Source organism: Nerophis lumbriciformis, linkage group LG07 (genome assembly GCF_033978685.3).
Source record: "Nerophis lumbriciformis linkage group LG07, RoL_Nlum_v2.1, whole genome shotgun sequence".
NCBI classification, from domain to species: domain Eukaryota; kingdom Metazoa; phylum Chordata; class Actinopteri; order Syngnathiformes; family Syngnathidae; genus Nerophis; species Nerophis lumbriciformis.
The window spans coordinates 12,705,001-12,722,966 of NC_084554.2; the positions used below are offsets into that span (position 1 = coordinate 12,705,001).

General features: G+C 43.1%; 1 protein-coding gene across 1 annotated transcript in view; it reads left to right on the top strand.

Moving 5' to 3' along the window:
* Positions 1-17,966, top strand: part of ube3c (ubiquitin protein ligase E3C) — a 50,122-nt gene that overhangs the window by 15,321 nt on the left and 16,835 nt on the right. Inside the window, exons 10-19 of the mRNA XM_061965805.2 lie at positions 76-227; positions 335-522; positions 4,861-4,947; positions 5,031-5,188; positions 5,258-5,484; positions 10,266-10,370; positions 10,458-10,545; positions 12,158-12,255; positions 14,150-14,282; positions 15,572-15,819. Coding sequence (XP_061821789.1) covers positions 76-227; positions 335-522; positions 4,861-4,947; positions 5,031-5,188; positions 5,258-5,484; positions 10,266-10,370; positions 10,458-10,545; positions 12,158-12,255; positions 14,150-14,282; positions 15,572-15,819 — 1,484 coding nt within the window. The remainder of the gene's footprint in view (positions 1-75; positions 228-334; positions 523-4,860; positions 4,948-5,030; positions 5,189-5,257; positions 5,485-10,265; positions 10,371-10,457; positions 10,546-12,157; positions 12,256-14,149; positions 14,283-15,571; positions 15,820-17,966) is intronic.

Sequence of the window (17,966 nt, forward strand, 5' to 3'; positions counted from 1 at the left end):
CATTGTAGATCCAATAGGGCGTTTGCACCACTCTGTGATTGGACTCTATTGACCTTTCTAGCCTTCCGTTGGCAGGCTCCCTATCGGAGGAAGGCCTCCTGCTGTATTTACGCGCTCTGCAGACACTTCTTCCTCTGCTGCCTGTAACGGAGGCCTACAGCAGGCCCGAGATGAGCAGTGATTCTGAGGACGATGACGATACAAATGTCCATCCGCTGCCCATGCAGGTACACCTGATTATATAGAGGGGACCCGTTACCACACTCTCATGGCCTATTTGATATGACCTGTTATGTAATGGCCCGTGTGTAACGCTATTCTCCTCCGTAATCAGGATGACAGTCGGATTTCTGTGCAGCTGATCACAGACGAATGTGTGCACAAACTGGACACCAAACAGCAGACCAACACGTTGCTCAACTTGGTGTGGAGGGACTCGGCAAGCGAGGAGGTTTTCACCATGATGGCCTCCATCTGTCACACTCTCATGGTGCAGCATCGTCTCCTAGTTCCCAAAGTCAGGTGCGTGAATGAAAGACAAATCTAAAGCTTCTGATTTTATGTTAGTATACAGTTCTGTTACCGGTACACAATACCTATTCTGGTGTGGGGTAGGACGGGGAGGCCAAGGAAGACTCCATTATTGTTGCAGATCTGGATAAAAGTGCAGGCAAATGCAGTCTTTTAAGTTACATTTACAGGGGTACCTTGTTTTTTGTACTTAGGAACAACACTTTTTAATATTTGGTTAGTGGCAAAAGTTTTTGAAAAAAGTTTTCTCCTGTTTTCGTGCGTAAATCATCCAAACATTGCATGTAACAAATGTGTCTGTTTCCCCGGGTATAAATCTGCAGGATCCAGTGACCAAACCAAGAATCCCTTGCGTTGGTGACTCTGTACTTTTTTAATTGTATTTATTACGACCGCCAATGTATGTACCATGAGCTTAATGAAAATCAAGGTACCACTGCACTTACACAGCACCCAAAAGAGGAGCTTTTGTAACCTGTTACCTGTTTTGAAAAGTTTTATCACAACGAGAGATGTAATGACAAACAGTATTAATGATAACCGCGATAAAATTCCCGCTAGTTAATCAATCAATTCCTTTATTGTCATTGTCATAATAACACTTAAGTCATACATGTCAACAAGATTTTGTTTGAGCTTTGTCCAGCGGCATAGAAACTGCATTGAAGTGCAGGTTGATCATAGTTTACAGTTTAGCATTGTTAGGAAGATGGCGAATAGAGGGACGTGGGAGTGGGAACAGTCGGATGTCTAATGGGTGTTATGTTGATGTTGCAGCAATGCAATGTCCAGAGCACAATTAGTGAGGTGGTGAAGAGTGAGGTAATAAGATGGTCCGGGGCAGGCTGTTCATTTAGCAGTCTAACAGCCTGGGGATACAGACTGTGAGACATTCTGGTGGTCCTGGCGCGAATCGATCTATACCTCCTTCCAGAGGGTAGCAGGTTGAAGAAGTATTACCGTTTTAAATTCAAAATATTGAAAACCCGTGATTGATAACTGCACTTTGATAAACTCACAGACTGACTGGCGCCAGCTTGCTAGCTATAATAATAATAGATGTTATGTGTTACGTACCTTTCATGTAAATAAATCTTATAAAATAAATCTGGTAGAGCGGCTATCCCAGCAACTTGGGGGTTCCAGGTTCAATTCCAGCTTCCGCCATCCAAGTGACTGCCGTTGTGTCCTTCGGCAAGACACTTCACCCACCTTTTGTCCCAGTGCCGTCTGCAATGGTGTATAAATGTGAATAAATATCTGGTGGTGTTCGGGGGGGGGCCGTAAGTGTAAATTGGCAAACACGCTTCCGTCAGTCTACCCTTTGGCAGCTGTGGCTACAAATGTAGCTTACCACCATCAAGTGTGAATGTGGAGTGAATGATTAATGGGTTCTCAGTTCTCTGTGAAGTCTTTTAAATTCTAGAAAAGCGCTATATAATTCATTATTATTAAAATACTAAGACAAAAACACTAAGTGAAGCATAAAGAACACAATACATGCAAAATAATGTTTTTTTTAACAGTGTATTAGTTACTTAAAAAAATAACGTGGTCAAAAGATTTCAGTGCGTGTATACGTACTTTTTGAGCATATTCAAAAATACCCCGATGGTAATGGTAACCTGGATATTGTGGTCACGATAATCGTGATTGTGAAATATTCATATCGCTACATCCCTAATTATAATCAATGTACCAAATAAACTGTTGGAATCAAGAATCATATTGTATCTCAAATTGCTTTTGAAGGGAATCATCACTCAAACAATGGGAGTTGTAAGATTCACATCCATATGTGTAACCTATGTAAGCAGTATTATAAATAAGGGTGGAAGAGAGGGTTTTCGAATCAGCAGTCGGGGTGTCAAAAAAAAAGATTTTCGAATTAATCGCGATTCTTATTTTTCAAAAGAATCAAAAATGTGTGAAGTGAATTATATTTATAAAGCGCTTTTTCTCTAGTGACTCAAAGCGCTTTACATAGTGAAACCCAATATCTAAGTTACATTTAAACCAGTGTGGGTGGCACTGGGAGCAGGTGGGTAAAGTGTCTTGCCCAAGGACACAACGGCACTGACTAGGATGGCGGAAGCGGGGATCGAACCTGCAACCCTCAAGTTGCTGGCACGGCCACTCTACCAACCGAGCTATACCGCCCCAAAAAAAAAAAAATCGATTAATTTTTTTTTTCATTGTTAGTTTTTTTATTATCTGTCCTGTCTAGCCACTCAGGCAAATTATATGGTTGACGTAGATTATTGTTGACATATCTGCTGTCCAGATTGACTTTATTTGACTTTATTCAATGTTTGGGTAGCATTAAATTAAATAAAACCAGTCTTTTAAGTAATACAGAAATGTATTTTATGGAGGAGTGTAGTTAATCATAGAACTGGTACCCGATGTTATTAAAAAGTATGGATTTTGAATCGAGAATCGATTCTGAATCGAATTGTTACCCACAAAAATGTAATCGAATCATGCGGTGCCCAAGGACTCACAACCGTAATCGGCGGTCGGTGCACGCTGACATTTACAACCGTAGAGGAAGCAGAATATGTCAGTAAAGCTGTCAGTGCTGAATGAGGGCAATTAGCTCTTGTAGGGGCCTGATTACATTAGGGCCAGGATGTCAAAGGTGCTGATTGCCAACGTATGTTTGAGGTTTCATGCTTGGTCAACCTGCTCCAGTTAATCATTAGTAAAAGTCCCATCATCCGCGTGTGTATGTGTGTGTCTTGACACTGTGCTTACTTACTGGCCAAAAGCATTTGAAGCAATCAATTATTATTAATTGTTCTTTTTTAGAATGACTAGCACCAGTGTCCACTATTTCCACTAATTCTAAATAAGCATTGTGATTGAACGAAAGTAAAATGAATTCCAATGGCAAACCAGAGTGCCCCTAATTTTACGGCGTCCTCCTATCCTCACTTTTGTCATAAATCCTGCCCTTCGTCTTCCATCATTATTGGATATCTGTACAAAATAATTAGCTCTCTGAGAAAGATTAATCACCGCAGGAGTGGACGGGATAGCTTTACAAGAGGCTAAGGGGAGCAAATTGCATCCGAGCCTTGATTTACTGCTCCGATCCGGAAGAAAAAAGGTTTCCGTTTGTCTTGCCAACCTTGCGGTTTTCATAAATATCTTGAAAGTCTATAAGTTGAACAAAATTTAAAAGTATTAACATGACTCAGGACCTCAAATAGATTTTAAGTGGTTTGCTAATTATGTGGGTGCCGTGTAATGTCATTTTAATTGTTAGCATTAGATATTTGCTGTCATTTTACTCCAAATGTCCTTTCCCACGTAGCGTCATGTCACTAATGGGGCTTACTGTCATGGCAGTATGCACAGATGAGCACAAGACCCTCATACGCTTTCATACGCCTTCTGTGATTTCGATGAGTTTTATGCAAGAGTAACAAAAGCACACTGAGCCTGGATCTGGTTCAGCCCGAGATTCTTTTAATCAGCACCAAAATGAAATGATCCGGCCATTATTCATCACACATACACCGCCACACGCCTTGACTTTGTTTATTAGCGCCTCATTCCGTGATTGAAAAGAGGTTGTAAATCAGCGTGTCAGCTGGCATTTAGTGCTTTGTTTCCCATTTCAATCAAACACCCGCATCACTTGTTATGAGCCCACTGCACCACTTCCAGCTTCTCTCCTGAGCCTTGTACCGCTGACAGATGGGGCGTGGCGGCCGCGAGCAATTTTTCAAACCTTGTCCGCCTTCCACTCGCCCGGGTCAGCTCGTTTGCAGGAGGGGGGAGTTTCAAATTGTTTCTGGTTGATTTGAGAGATGAGCATATCTCGCTTTCGTTGAAGCGAGATATGCGAGCCCTCTGTGTTCATTCCCTGTGAGTATGGAAGCATGTTTGACACCGTGAGGTCACAGCGAGTGTAACCCCGCTCCCCTCCTCCTTCTCATCTATTGTCTCCATCCCTTGACCATTAAGTTAAATGGGGCTCCAGCAGGAAGCCGCCGGCCTGTTTATGACCCGAGCTGGGTACCCTTGGCCAGCAACTAGTTTACTAATGGAAGGTGCTTCGCCTAAATAAAGCTTAATGGCTCATTTAATCTCCTTTGGGCCCTGGCGAGGTTTAAAAGGGGAGCGTAGAGGCTAAAGAAAATTCCATAAAGGAAATGTTAGTTAACAGAGTCATTTATTTCACTTGCGTCCTCTCTGCTTAACGGGCCAAAGACATAACAGACACACTGGCGCTCTTCATTTTACACTTTTGTCATTGGCTTGTCAAAGCGCTGCTATTCACCACCGATGATGAATGCTGACATCGTTGTTTTCCTGCAGACTTCTCTACAGTTTAGCCTTTAACGCACGTTTCCTGCGGCATCTTTGGCACCTGATCACCTCCATGACAACCAAAATGATCACTGGGTAAGCTTTGAAGAATCCCACTCTGCTTGTTGGCAGTGTTGTGAGGTAAACATAAAAAAATGACATCTTTGTTCCAACCTCAGCTCCATGGTTCCGCTGCTACAGCTGATCTCCAGAGGGTCCCCAATGTCGTATGAAGACTCCAATCGCATCATTCCTCTCTTTTACCTCTTCAGCTCCCTCTTCAGCCACTCGCTCATCTCTGTGCACGACAGCGAGTTTTTTGGACATGAAATGGAAGGTATGTTACACATAGCCTCATTGTTTCGAAAGGTCATTGGCCCAGCATGTTCACCTTCTCCCTGAACAGGTCAGACGCAGTCCTCCATGATGCCCTTTACTCTGTTGGAGCTGGTGACGCTGTCTCGCTGCCTGAGGGACGCATGCCTGGGCATCATCCAGCTGGCCTACCCAGAGACCAAAACGGAACACCGCGAAGAGTATATGGCGGCCTTCCGCAGTGTAGGTGTCAAGACCAACTCGGAGGTGCAGCTGCGCATCCAAGCTGAGCAGAAACGTTGGGTACAGCTCTTTAAGGTAGGATGTAGAATTATCTCGGCAAAAATTCACAACACTAGCGATGGATATAATGACGCCTCGTTGAGAGTGTGCTACACTTACTGGTTATATTGACGATGTACTGATACTGTATTAGTGTTTCGTAATGATGCCATCTGCTGGATAGATAATGTACATTTGATCTGCTGAAAAAAATCATAGTTGGCAACTATAATTGTTTTGATTTGTTTAACAAATAACTGCAGAAAGGTAAATGAACCTTGCAACTCTGGTCAATTAGCCAAATAGTGAACAAGAATATAGACTATTAACCTTATTTGGTAGATCAAAATGATCACACATTTTTGGAATTTTCTTCTTTTTCTTGGTTCCATTTAGATCAGGGGTCTCAAACTCTCATATTTTGTGGCCCACTGCCTGACTTCATAGCTTAGTGTGGTTACGTGCTGTGTGGCTAATAGTTAAATATATGCCACCAGACAAAAACTACAATAATGGTACAAACACAAAAAATACGGCGCAACAAACACAAATTGGGCAACACAAAAGGGAAAATTCCAAGAAGCAAGCACTTAGTGTCTCTGACCATCCCCTGGATAACTCAAGAAAATATAACAAATTTTAAGTTAGCAGGGCGGTTGCTCCAGGACGGCAATGTTCTCTAAGGTCAGGGCATCGTGAGCGAGCACCAGTTGTCCTGCCACAATTCTCGCGTACTGAACAAATTGTCTGGCCCCATTGAGGCCGCGAGCGACATCAAGGATGACATCAGAGAACGTTATTTTTGCTGAAGCACAGTAACAATTGTGCGGTGCTGTCTTTTTGCGGTCTTTTGGCTTCATGCTGCCCAAAATGCAATTTGATCATCAATGTTGCTGGACACCTAAAGGGACATCGTTCAAAATCATTATGAAATACTTGACGACGGATGTATTTTTTTAAATATCTTCTTACTCATAAATAAAAGTCTGCTTACAGCTGAGCCAATGGGAGGTCTTCTATTCCGCCCATAAAACCCAATGAAAAACGTCCAAAAAGTACCAACAGTACTCCATATACATTTTGTGACTTAAATATACAAGCCCATCCATCCATCCATCTTCTTCCGCTTATCCGAGGTCGGGTCGCGGGGGAAGCAGCCTAAGCAGGGAAGCCCAGACTTCCCTCTCCCCAGCCACTTCGTCCAGCTCTTCCCGGGGGATCCCGAGGCGTTCCCAGGCCAGCCGGGAGACATAGTCTTCCCAACGTGTCCTGGGTCTTCCCCGTGGCCTCCTACCGGTCGGACGTGCCCTAAACACCTCCCGAGGGAGGCGATCGGGTGGCATCCTGACCAGATGCCCGAACCACCTCATCTGGCTCCTCTCGATGTGGAGGAGCAGCGGCTTTACTTTGAGCTCCCCCTGGATGACAGAGCTTCTCACCCTATCTCTAAGGGAGAGCCCTGCCACCCGGCGGCGGAAACTAATTTCGGCCGCTTGTACCCGTGATCTTGTCCTTTCGGTCATAACCCAAAGCTCATGACCATAGGTGAGGATAGGAACGTAGCTCGACCGGTAAATTGAGAGCTTTGCTTTCCGGCTCAGTTCCTTCTTCACCACAACGGATCGATACAGCGTCCGCATTACTGAAGACGCCGCACCGATCCGCCTGTCGATCTCACGATCTACTCTTCCCTCACTCGTGAACAAGACTCCGAGGTACTTGAACTCCTCCACTTGGAGCAGGGTCTCCTCCCCAACCCGGAGATGGCACTCCACCCTTTTACGGGCGAGAACCATGGACTCGGACTTTGAGGTGCTGATTTTCATCCCAGTCGCTTCACACTCGGCTGCGAACCGATCCAGCGAGAGCTGAAGATCCTGGCCAGATGAAGCCATCAGGACCACATCATCTGCAAAAAGCAGACACCTAATCCTGCAGCCACCAAACCGGATCCCGTCAACGCCTTGACTGCGCCTAGAAATTCTGTCCATAAAAGTTATGAACAGAATCGGTGACAAAGGGCAGCCTTGGCGGAGTCCAACCCTCACTGGAAACGTGTCCGACTTACTGCCGGCAATGCGGACGAAGCTCTGACACTGATCATACAGGGAGCGGACCGCCTAAATCAGACAATCCGATACCCCATACTCTCTGAGCACTCCCCACAGGACTTCCCGAGGGACACGGTTGAATGCCTTCTCCAAGTCCACAAAGCACATGTAGACTGGTTGGGCAAACTCCCATGCACCCTCAAGGACCCTGCCGAGAGTATAGAGCTGGTCCACAGTTCCACGACCAGGACGAAAACCACACTGTTCCTCCTGAATCCGAGGTTCGACTATCCGGCGTAGCCTCCTCTCCAGTACACCTGAATAGACCTTACCGGGAAGGCTGAGGAGTGTGATCCCACGATAGTTAGAACACACCCTCCGGTTCCCCTTCTTAAAGAGAGGAACCACCACCCCGGTCTGCCAATCCAGAGGTACCGCCCCCGATGTCCACGTGATGCTGCAGAGTCTTGTCAACCAAGACAGCCCCACAGCATCCAGAGCCTTAAGGAACTCCGGGCGGATCTCATCCACCCCCGGGGCCTTGCCACCGAGGAGCTTTTTAACTACCTCAGCAACCTCAGCCCCAGAAATAGAAGAGCCCACCACAGATTCCCCAGGCACTGCTTCCTCATAGGAAGACGTGTTGGTGGGATTGAGGAGGTCTTCGAAGTATTCTCTCCACCGATCCACAACAGCCGCAGTCGAGGTCAGCAGAACACCATCCTCACCATACACGGTGTTGATAGTGCACTGCTTCCCCTTCTTGAGGCGGCGGATGGTGGTCCAGAATCGCTTTGAAGCTGTCCGGAAGTCGTTTTCCATGGCTTCCCCGAACTCCTCCCATGTCCGAGTTTTTGCCTCCGCAACTGCTGAAGCCGCACACCGCTTGGCCTGTCGGTACCTGTCCGCTGCCTCAGGAGCCCTATGAGCCAAAAGAACCCGATAGGACTCCTTCTTCAGCTTGACGGCATCCCTCACCGCCGGTGTCCACCAACGGGTTCTAGGATTACCGCCACGACAGGCACCAACTACCTTGCGGCCACAGCTCCATTCAGCTGCCTCGACAATAGAGGCGCGGAACATGGTCCACTCGGACTCAATGTCCAGCACCTCCCTCGTGACATGTTCAAAGTTCTTCCGGAGGTGGGAATTGAAACTCTCTCTGACAGGAGACTCTGCCAGACGTTCCCAGCAAACCCTCACAATGCGTCTGGGCCTGCCAGGTCTGTCCGGCATCCTCCCCCACCATCGCAGCCAACTCACCACCAGGTGGTGATCGGTAGAAAGCTCCGCCCCTCTCTTCATCCGAGTGTCAAAAACATGAGGCCGCAAGTCCGATGACACAACTACAAAGTCGATCATGGAACTGCGGCCTAGGGTGTCCTGGTGCCAAGTGCACATATGGACGCCCTTATGTTTGAACATGGTGTTCATTATGGACAATCTGTGACGGGCACAAAAGTCCAGTAAATAAATATACAAGCATGAGTGATATTGTTGTTTTAAGCGCTAACGCATGATTTTGCAATGACGGTGAGTGCAGCTATGGAGGTTGTTCTTTGGCTGTTTGACCAGAGGAAATGTGACAGAAAATAGTGTATATTAAGGTTCTTATTCATCGAGATCCCTGGATTGTCAGGTCATTGAGTCGATCACAACTGGACGTTTGGCCTCTCAGCCAAGTAGGCTTTATCAGAAAATAGTATTTCCCTCTATTCTCTAACTAGGAACAAGTGATGATGTGATTATCTGATAGAAGGTAAAAAGTGACCACTTAAGAAGCTGCTCAAAGGCCTCCTGTCAGCTAAAATGACCCATTAAAGAAGTGGGGAGCAGGGAAAGTGCATTTTCCAAATTGAACAGTGGGATTTACAGTCAGTTTAACGCTGCTAACCCTTAACACGCTAATGTTTGTTTGGTGTCATCAGCCATCCCTCCCCATCTTTTATTGCCTCCATTGTCGAGCTATCTTATTTAATTGAAGGAATTTTAATTGAATGAAAATGATCAACTAAGCTTGTATTAATATTGCTAATGGAACTTTCGTCTTGGCCATGTTTGGAGAACAATGTCACGCCGGAGTTTGGGAAAGGCCCATTAAGGCTTGCACTTAACCCGATGGGCTAATCAAGGAATGCTTATTCATTCTCGGAGTCAGGGGCGAGCGCGCTACAAACCCATCGCCAAGCTCCTTTTACAGCATTTTGCACTTGCCGTTATTGCCGACTTCAGTTGCCTCCCAGCAATCGGCCAGGATTGATTGTCGTCCTATGAAAATGACGCGCATTAGAAGAGAACTCTTCAATTGGGAAGTTAGACCCTAAGCATTATATGGAAATGGTCCTGCTGTGACTGTTATGAGGGATATAGGAACTCATTTAACGGGTCTTGTGGAGGTGAGGTTAAACTGAGGCTGTCTATAAGCAGAGGGACAAACACAGAAGATTGTTTTCAGTAGAATGTTCACAGCCTGACAAGAATGAGTTGGATGTATATTTTCCACAATGATAAATATCAATACATGGCAAAACAAATAGTCTTGTGCTGTGTCTCTGCATTCTCAGGCTGATGTCAGCAGTCCTCGTCAGTAATTAACAAGACTTACAGGGCAGGGCTAGACGGTTTTTCTTTTATACTCCCCATAAACGCTGCACTAATGACTTCATTCTCAAATTGCTTTGCTGCCCTAATCACTCTCCTTTTCACTACTCTGACCATTCTTGTCTAATTGGTGGGACGCTGATTTGGATGTGATTTATTGGCCAGGTCATCACTAACTTGGTGAAAATGCTGAAAGCTCGCGACATCAGACGACCCTTCTGTCCAGCTGATCATTGGTTGTCCGAGGAAGTCAACATTCGAGCAGATAAGGTGATGTTGAAATTCGACCACGAAAAAACAAACATTTGTTTGTCCAGCGAAAAATTTAAATTAAAACAATTATTCTTCCATGTTCAGGTCACCCAGCTATACGTGCCTTCTGCGAGACATGTGTGGCGAACACGAAGGATGGGCAGGATTGGACCACTTCAGTCTACACTGGATGGTACCACCATGTCTTCATTGTTGGGTTATTGATTGAAAAGTATAGCGGTGATTTTGCATGCATCATAGTGAGGGTGCACTGTAGCAACATAGGCTAATCATAATGTGCATCTGTAGTACATGGACACAGGCGGGGCTTTATGCGTCCGCCTCACAGCCTGCGGCATTTGGGGCTAGCTACTACGGCTCAAGCCTCGGATGTTTTCTGAATAGCCCCGAATCTTAATTTTACTTTTGATGGAAAAAAAAAACATCTCGGAAATAATGTGCAATACCAGAATCCTACAGAAAAGTAGCCTGCATACAGCCCACCTGAGCCACCCCTGAAGAAGCAGCAGCCTGCATGAACATGGATATTCTAAAGTTTTTTTCCAACAAAAAGTGACAGATTGACAATACCAGCTGTGATAAAACAGGCGATGATTAAGGTTTTTGAATCCTACAGTATTTAACCGCTAAAATCCTTAGTGGCCACAAGCGTGGACAGCACCTTTTAGGTCTTATTTCCAAAATTGTGTACACTACTGAATTGGGGTCTTATGCCGCTTATGTGGACACTTACCGGTATACTGCCATCTGGTGGTGCCAGAAGAGTCTAACATACAATAGAATTTGGGGGAAAAAAGTGTAAAAGTAAAAATTAGCATGTCACTACACATGAAGTACACATTTGTGTACTTATGGACTAAGTACATCATATCAAAAGATGATTTTTAGTTTTTATTCTAATTAGGGTCCAATAAGCCCAAATAGCAAAGAAAAATTAAAAAAGCATGTAAACAAACAGCTTGGGCCTTAAGAGGTTAAGGAAGTGTTGGATGTGCTGGTTTGACCAAATGTTAGCTTACTTATGGTACAAAGAAAGGAAAAGATAGCAAAAACAAATGTGGCGAAACGTTTTTCTTTTATTGCATTAAAAGGCAACTTTCAATAGTTACAAAGTAATGAATCTAAACGAGCTTGGATGATAATTATTTTGATTCATTTAAGTATATTAATGTACAAGTGTATTGCAGTGCTTTTTATCTGCTTTAAGGTAGTCGGAATTTGAAAACTGGGATGCCGTGTAACAAAAAAGCATACATTTTTTGCACATATTAAAAACATCCATCACTCATCGAGATCTTCTTCAATCCTAAATCCGCCCCCGCTCAAATGTGTGTGAATGTATGATGTGAAAAGAGGCTGATAACAATGTGTGTATGAGCTCTGTAATGTCACTCACAGGCTCTGGGCTCAATTCAATTAGCTATAGAGTGCCTGATGCTCAGCCTTTTCTCATTTCCTTAAATGGACAGACCCTTGTGCTGATAAACAAGGGACGTATTGACCACCCGTCGTCCATATTTCTCCTCCTTGATGAAAGGCTGATGGCAAAAGGCAGATCAGACTGACTAATTGAGCTGGAGTGGACGCTAAGTGAGGAGGGTGTTGAGGAGTTTTGCAATTGTGGCGTTCCTTTTTCTCTCAAATGTCGATATTTGGCGTTTAACAGTAAACAAACACCAGCCTAATGAATAGAAAACTTGAAGAAGGGCCAATTAAACAGGCTGGACGTAAGTGGATGCTAATGATGATGATCCGGATGTTTTAATTTTTATGTCCTTCTGCAGTGGGCTCGGAGCCTCCTCAGCTGTCCGTGTCAGAAGAAAGACATCTGGCCATCCTCACAGAGCTCCCTTTTGTTGTTCCCTTTGAGGAGCGGGTCAAGGTAACGACCACCCGTCCTTTTAATGTTAAAAAAATCAGGTACACCTGCACCATCTAATGAGGGTCAATAAAAATAATCTACAAAGCAGCAGGCAGGAAGAGTGAGACAGAAGATTAGGCACATAAACAAAATCTGTTTTGTGTTTTTTAGAATATGCTCCATGTTTAGTAATAGCTTACTCACTACCCATGTTAAAAGCACAACAATCAGGGGGGGGAAAAAAGTACAAGCCAGTCCACCCCTTTTACAACCATCTTCTGCCTGTTTGCTGTTGAATGTATCCCACATACTACTTTAGTACGCAGACTGGAACCGGAAGTAGAGACGATAGTAGGTACAAGATTCTTGTGTGCAGACAAATTAAGGATTTTTTTTTGTTTTTATTTTTTGTTTTGGTGGTATTCAGTGCCGATATGAGCGTCTACGAGTAATGTAACAAGTTATAAATACAGAGTTCATGTGTTGCCAAAAGCTGCTCTTCATTCTTTGTTGAAACAATTTACAAACATAACACATACTGATTGTCTCACGGTGAAATAGCACAAATAGTGATGTCACTCCTGCTGTCTGGCAGAGCTGCAGCTGCCGGCATGCAGCTGGTAAATGTGGAAGGAGTACGGAGCAAACTCACAGCACTGCAGCAACCCAATGCAAATGCACTTGGAGGAATTTAGAGGTGTGACTCAATCTATCAGCATCATTGCAGCAAATTCTGATATTAGGGGCCGCTATATGGAGTTAAAAAAAATGCAGCTGGCTACGAAAAACAATTGGCCGCTATAGATAAGGTTTTTAACACTATTTTTTTCTGCGGGGTATATTTTTTATTTTTGGGCCTTCATAGACTGGTGGCCACTAACACAGGTTTGATTGTAATCCGTTACATGCAGACACCCAAACAAATACACATAAATAAGGAATAAAATGCTTACATGAACATTTAACATCACTTTTATTGAAGACTCTTGTTGATGAATTCAAAGTTTATTGCAATTGCTCAGTCATAAACATGTTTCCCTGTTGATTAATGTCTTACTTGCTGTCCTCAGAATGGCAGGCACCGCAAATTTTAATTAAAAAAGAATATAAAGTACAACAAATTAAATAAAGAAAACAGCATACAATATTTACAAAATACCAAAATAGTGCAAATGAAAGCTGCACAATTGTTTATGTGCAATTGCGGCGTAAACATTGACTGTTCAGTGTTATGAGGTGGTTTTCCTTCTTGTGTTTGTTCATTGTAAAGTCCGATCAGCTGTTAATGAGTCTGATGGTGGCAGGGAAGAAAAAGTTGTATATTTATACTTATGTAGAGGAACAAGGGATTTGAATTCCTGATAAAATTTGAGTGTCAACATTGAAAATCAATAATGCTTATAAATACTTACATATATGTGCTTTTTGCACTGCCTCTTGTCAGCGAATGTGGTGTTATGAAAAACACTCGGTTGCAAGTGTGGTTGAGACCCCACTTTGTTCCAAGAAATTTGGGACACCACTTGCTTGACCGTGAACGTGTAAAAACGGGGAGGCAAGAAGTAAGGGAAGGACATTTTTTATTCAGCCTGAGTCACCAACTGGTCGGACTATTTGCTTGGGTACTCGATTCCGTCAGATGATACACGTGCAAATTGACAAGTTTTGTTACACAGTGTTTGACTGGCAACATTTTTATTGAAATTTCCAGTTGGACCTTAGACCAAGGTACTCCTGTATAATTGTGTTTTGTCAGAAGGGCATTAATATTAGACACTAAATTAATACTTCTCTCTAAATTAATATTTCTACGGGCAAACTTTTTGTTTTTGATGTCATTATAATGTGCAGGTGTACCTAATGTATGTCTTGAAAGCCTGAAAATAATCACATTTTGGTATCCCATCATTGGCAGATCTTTCAGAGGTTAATCTATGCTGACAAAAGGGATGTGCAGGGAGATGGGCCTTTCCCTAACGGCATCATCGTTACCATCAGACGCAACTACATCTACGAAGACGCCTATGACAAACTCTCTCCAGAAAACGGTATTTAACACCAATTTTCCTTTGATTAATGGTGGCACTACAGTAAAAGATCACACTCTGTTAAAGGGGAACTGCACTTTTTGGGGGAATTTTGCCTATCGTTCACAATCATTATGAAAGACATGACGACTAATGGATTTTTTTAAATTACATTCAAATCTGTAAATAAACGTAAATAAAAGTCCGCTTACAGCAGAGCCAATGGGAGAGCCTCTATTTCGCCCATAACATCCAATAACTAAAAAATTCAACAACCGCCAACAATACTCCGTTTACATTTGGTGACGTAAATATTAATCAAGTATCAGTGATATTTTTATTATAAGCGCTAATTGTTATTTATAGCGACACAGTGATCACTGCCGTGTGTCCTTGTGTTTACATCATTGAGTGGTCTGCTGCTTTCTCGCTTCCTTGCTTCTAGTTTATTCTAGATCATAAATCATGCATCTCACCTGGACAGAAGACGTCTGAGTTGGAATTCCGACAAGTTGGTACACTTTGACAGCCCTTTTGGACCCGGAAATGGCAAGAACGACACAAAAAGACGCTTAAATGTTAATATAAATGCGCTCGTTACTACATTACATATATACTGATATCATTTATATAAAACCTCAATGGAGGTGTTTGGATGATTTTTTTTAAGGGCTTTATATGTGGAATTGTGCGGCTCCCATAGGCTCCTTTTGTTAGTTAACTTTTGATCGCATTTATTTAATATTTAGAATGCAATATAAAAAAATTGTGAACGATAGGCAAAATTCCAAAAAAAGGGCAGTTCCCCTTTAAAAGTCTTGTTAAGGCTTATAAAATCTTTATATCAAGGATCAAGGTAAAATCAAGGTTAGTTAGTCTCCCCACACTGAGAATTGGATCGTGGTTGCGATTATTCTAATGGATCACATAAAAGCAGAATCAATTATTTTAAGTCACCTCCTTTGTGTTTTGAAGTGAAAGGGCCACTTGAGCTGGGGCGGTCTGATTAAAAAGAGTAGTATGGGGACACGATGTATATCATTTATGTGTCTAAGTTATAGCTGCTGATCAATCAATGCATGATGACAGATTGATTAGAATGTTGTGCTGAATTTGAATTTTTTTTAAAAACTAAAACATTAAAAAAAAACAATTGTTCAGTTGTGTTTATTAGCATTATAAATGATTGTTTTATTGCAAGCTTTCTCTACCTGTGTGCATGGAGCTCTCTCATTTTCTCAAAAATAAGCTGAAAATACAAAATGTACATTTAAAATAAAAATGCACAGTAAAGTGTATGTTTTTTTCAGAACCGGACTTGAAGAAAAGAATTAGGGTCCACCTGCTGAACGCTCACGGTCTGGATGAGGCGGGCATCGACGGAGGCGGTATCTTTCGGGAGTTCCTCAATGAGCTCCTCAAGTCAGGCTTCAACCCCAACCAGGGCGTCTTCAAGACCACCAACGAAGGCTTGCTGTATCCCAACCCCGCCGCCAAGATGCTGGTGGGAGAATCCTTCACGCGACACTACTACTTCCTAGGCAGGATCCTGGGAAAGGTGAGTGCCTGCTCTGCTAATTAGCACCAACAGATCGCAGGTGTTTGTCAGTCTTCGAATAAACACAAAAAGCCTGTGGTCAATGTGAAATATGTGAAGATTTATGAGCTGTTTGCTTTTCACAAAGCCAGGCTTGATTTAAGAGCCAAGTTGAAGTTTAATCATTGTCAAGGCGGCCCTCGCTGTTTTTTCTAGAAACTGCAATGTTTGGAGAACTTTCTGTTACGTATTTTGTCAAAAAATGTGTTTGGGTTAGGCAAAAATTTAATCAGCTTATGCCTTCTTTCCTCTGGGACTAATGGTGGCCAATTGGTTCCAGGGCTGATTGTGGCAAACAAATTTCCCAGAAGTACGATTATTATTAGTAAATCGAATATTTTTTTTGTAACATAATTGCCAACCTCTAAACATGTAATAGGATTCAAGGAACTTTGTCATACCAGTGCACATGAGATGGCACAAAATGTAGTACTGAAGGACCCAGATTTAGCCCAATGAGTACCACAAGAACAATAGCATGTACTGATTTAAATAGAGTTACAGGTTGTATAAATAAATAAAAAATAGTGGTCTAGGTTATACATAGCATAGGTTAATAGGAATAGATTAGAAATAGAATAGATTGTGATCTTTTAGTGTGAATAGAGTGTAAACTCTAACAGTCTTGTGGTCCTACCGGATGCCTGTTTGGAGGGGATCAAATAGAGGGTGTGCTGGATGGGTGGAATCCTTGGCGGAGAAGAGAGCCCTCTGCAGTACCTTCCTCTCTTCAGCCTTGCAGCTGCTGTGCCACATCGTTATGCTGGTCTGTAGTAATGACTTAGATGGAACTCCCTAGTCCATCCAGCAAGCAGGAAGTCAACCTATTGACACCCATATAGTTAGTCACTTTTATACACCCAATATCATAGCCTTGAGTGTGTTCTACTTTAGATGGATGTACTCGCCAGTAGCCCAGAGGATCCTTCAAGCATCATTGCTATGGCCGTCAACCGGCCAATACAACACAGACACTGCATGGAAATACTTTGTCACATCCTGGTTAGTTCCTCGAAGTTAGAAATGTGCTTCGATTAGCTGAAACTACGGGCGTAAGTAGTTCTGCCAGAGGTTGGTCAATTTTACAGTCGCAGCTACGGCCATTAGCCGTGTTGTTAGCAATCTGTGTTGTTAGCATTCCACATCACTCACGCCAAAGGCTCACCAATGTCATGTCAAGCTGATGTCGAAGGTGAAGTGTATCAACAGAGTTCATAGCCACTTAGCATTTGCAGTTGCTAATAGCTAATATCAGTCTTTTTAGCCAAAGGCTCACCAATGTGGAGATGGGTAATTGATGAAACTGGAGTTGAAGATGAAGTGCATCAAAATGTTTTTTGCCAAAAGTCGGTCAACTTGATTGTGGCAGTGAAAATAGTGCCAGGATTAGCCACCGGACAATGGAAGTCCCGCTTGGTGAATATCTTATATTGATTGCCATAACATACTAATAGTAAATTAGACAAATATTTCACTGTAATACTAATAAGACATAAATAAGACTTATTTTAACACTTGATATATTCCAATGATGTGTAGCATATGCTTTAAAAAAAATCTCCAGACTTATGACGCCGCAATATTCGAAGCGTGCAGTGACGGCTCTATTACGAATCTTCCTTAACACATGAGTTAGTGATGTGTCATCCCGCGTGTGTGAGTGTGAGAGAGATGATCAACTCAACCAGAGCAAAATTACCACATGACAAGCGGTGGCTTCTCAATTAGGGCTTCCATTAGCCGATGATTCCTACCTCTTGTTTGTGTAGCCATCGCATTTGTCTGGTCCTAAATCAGGCAGCACACAGACAGCACATAAATAAGCCTTCAAAGCATGCGCTAATAGCATTTTGATCTCTTTTACACTCAGCAGTGGATTCTCTGGAGTCCTTCCATGCTCCGCTCTCCATTTCAAGTAATAAATAACGGGGGGAAATTAATTAGTTGGACATTCAATTAACCCGACCTCAATTTTTTTTTCTCCCTCAATGCAAATGTAGGTTAGAGCGGCCCATTGATACTTGTTTAGTTAGTGTGGTTATTGGTGGAATAAAAGCACAGCCTTTATATGTACTAGGGTTGCATCACCACCATGGCAGTGTGCGTTG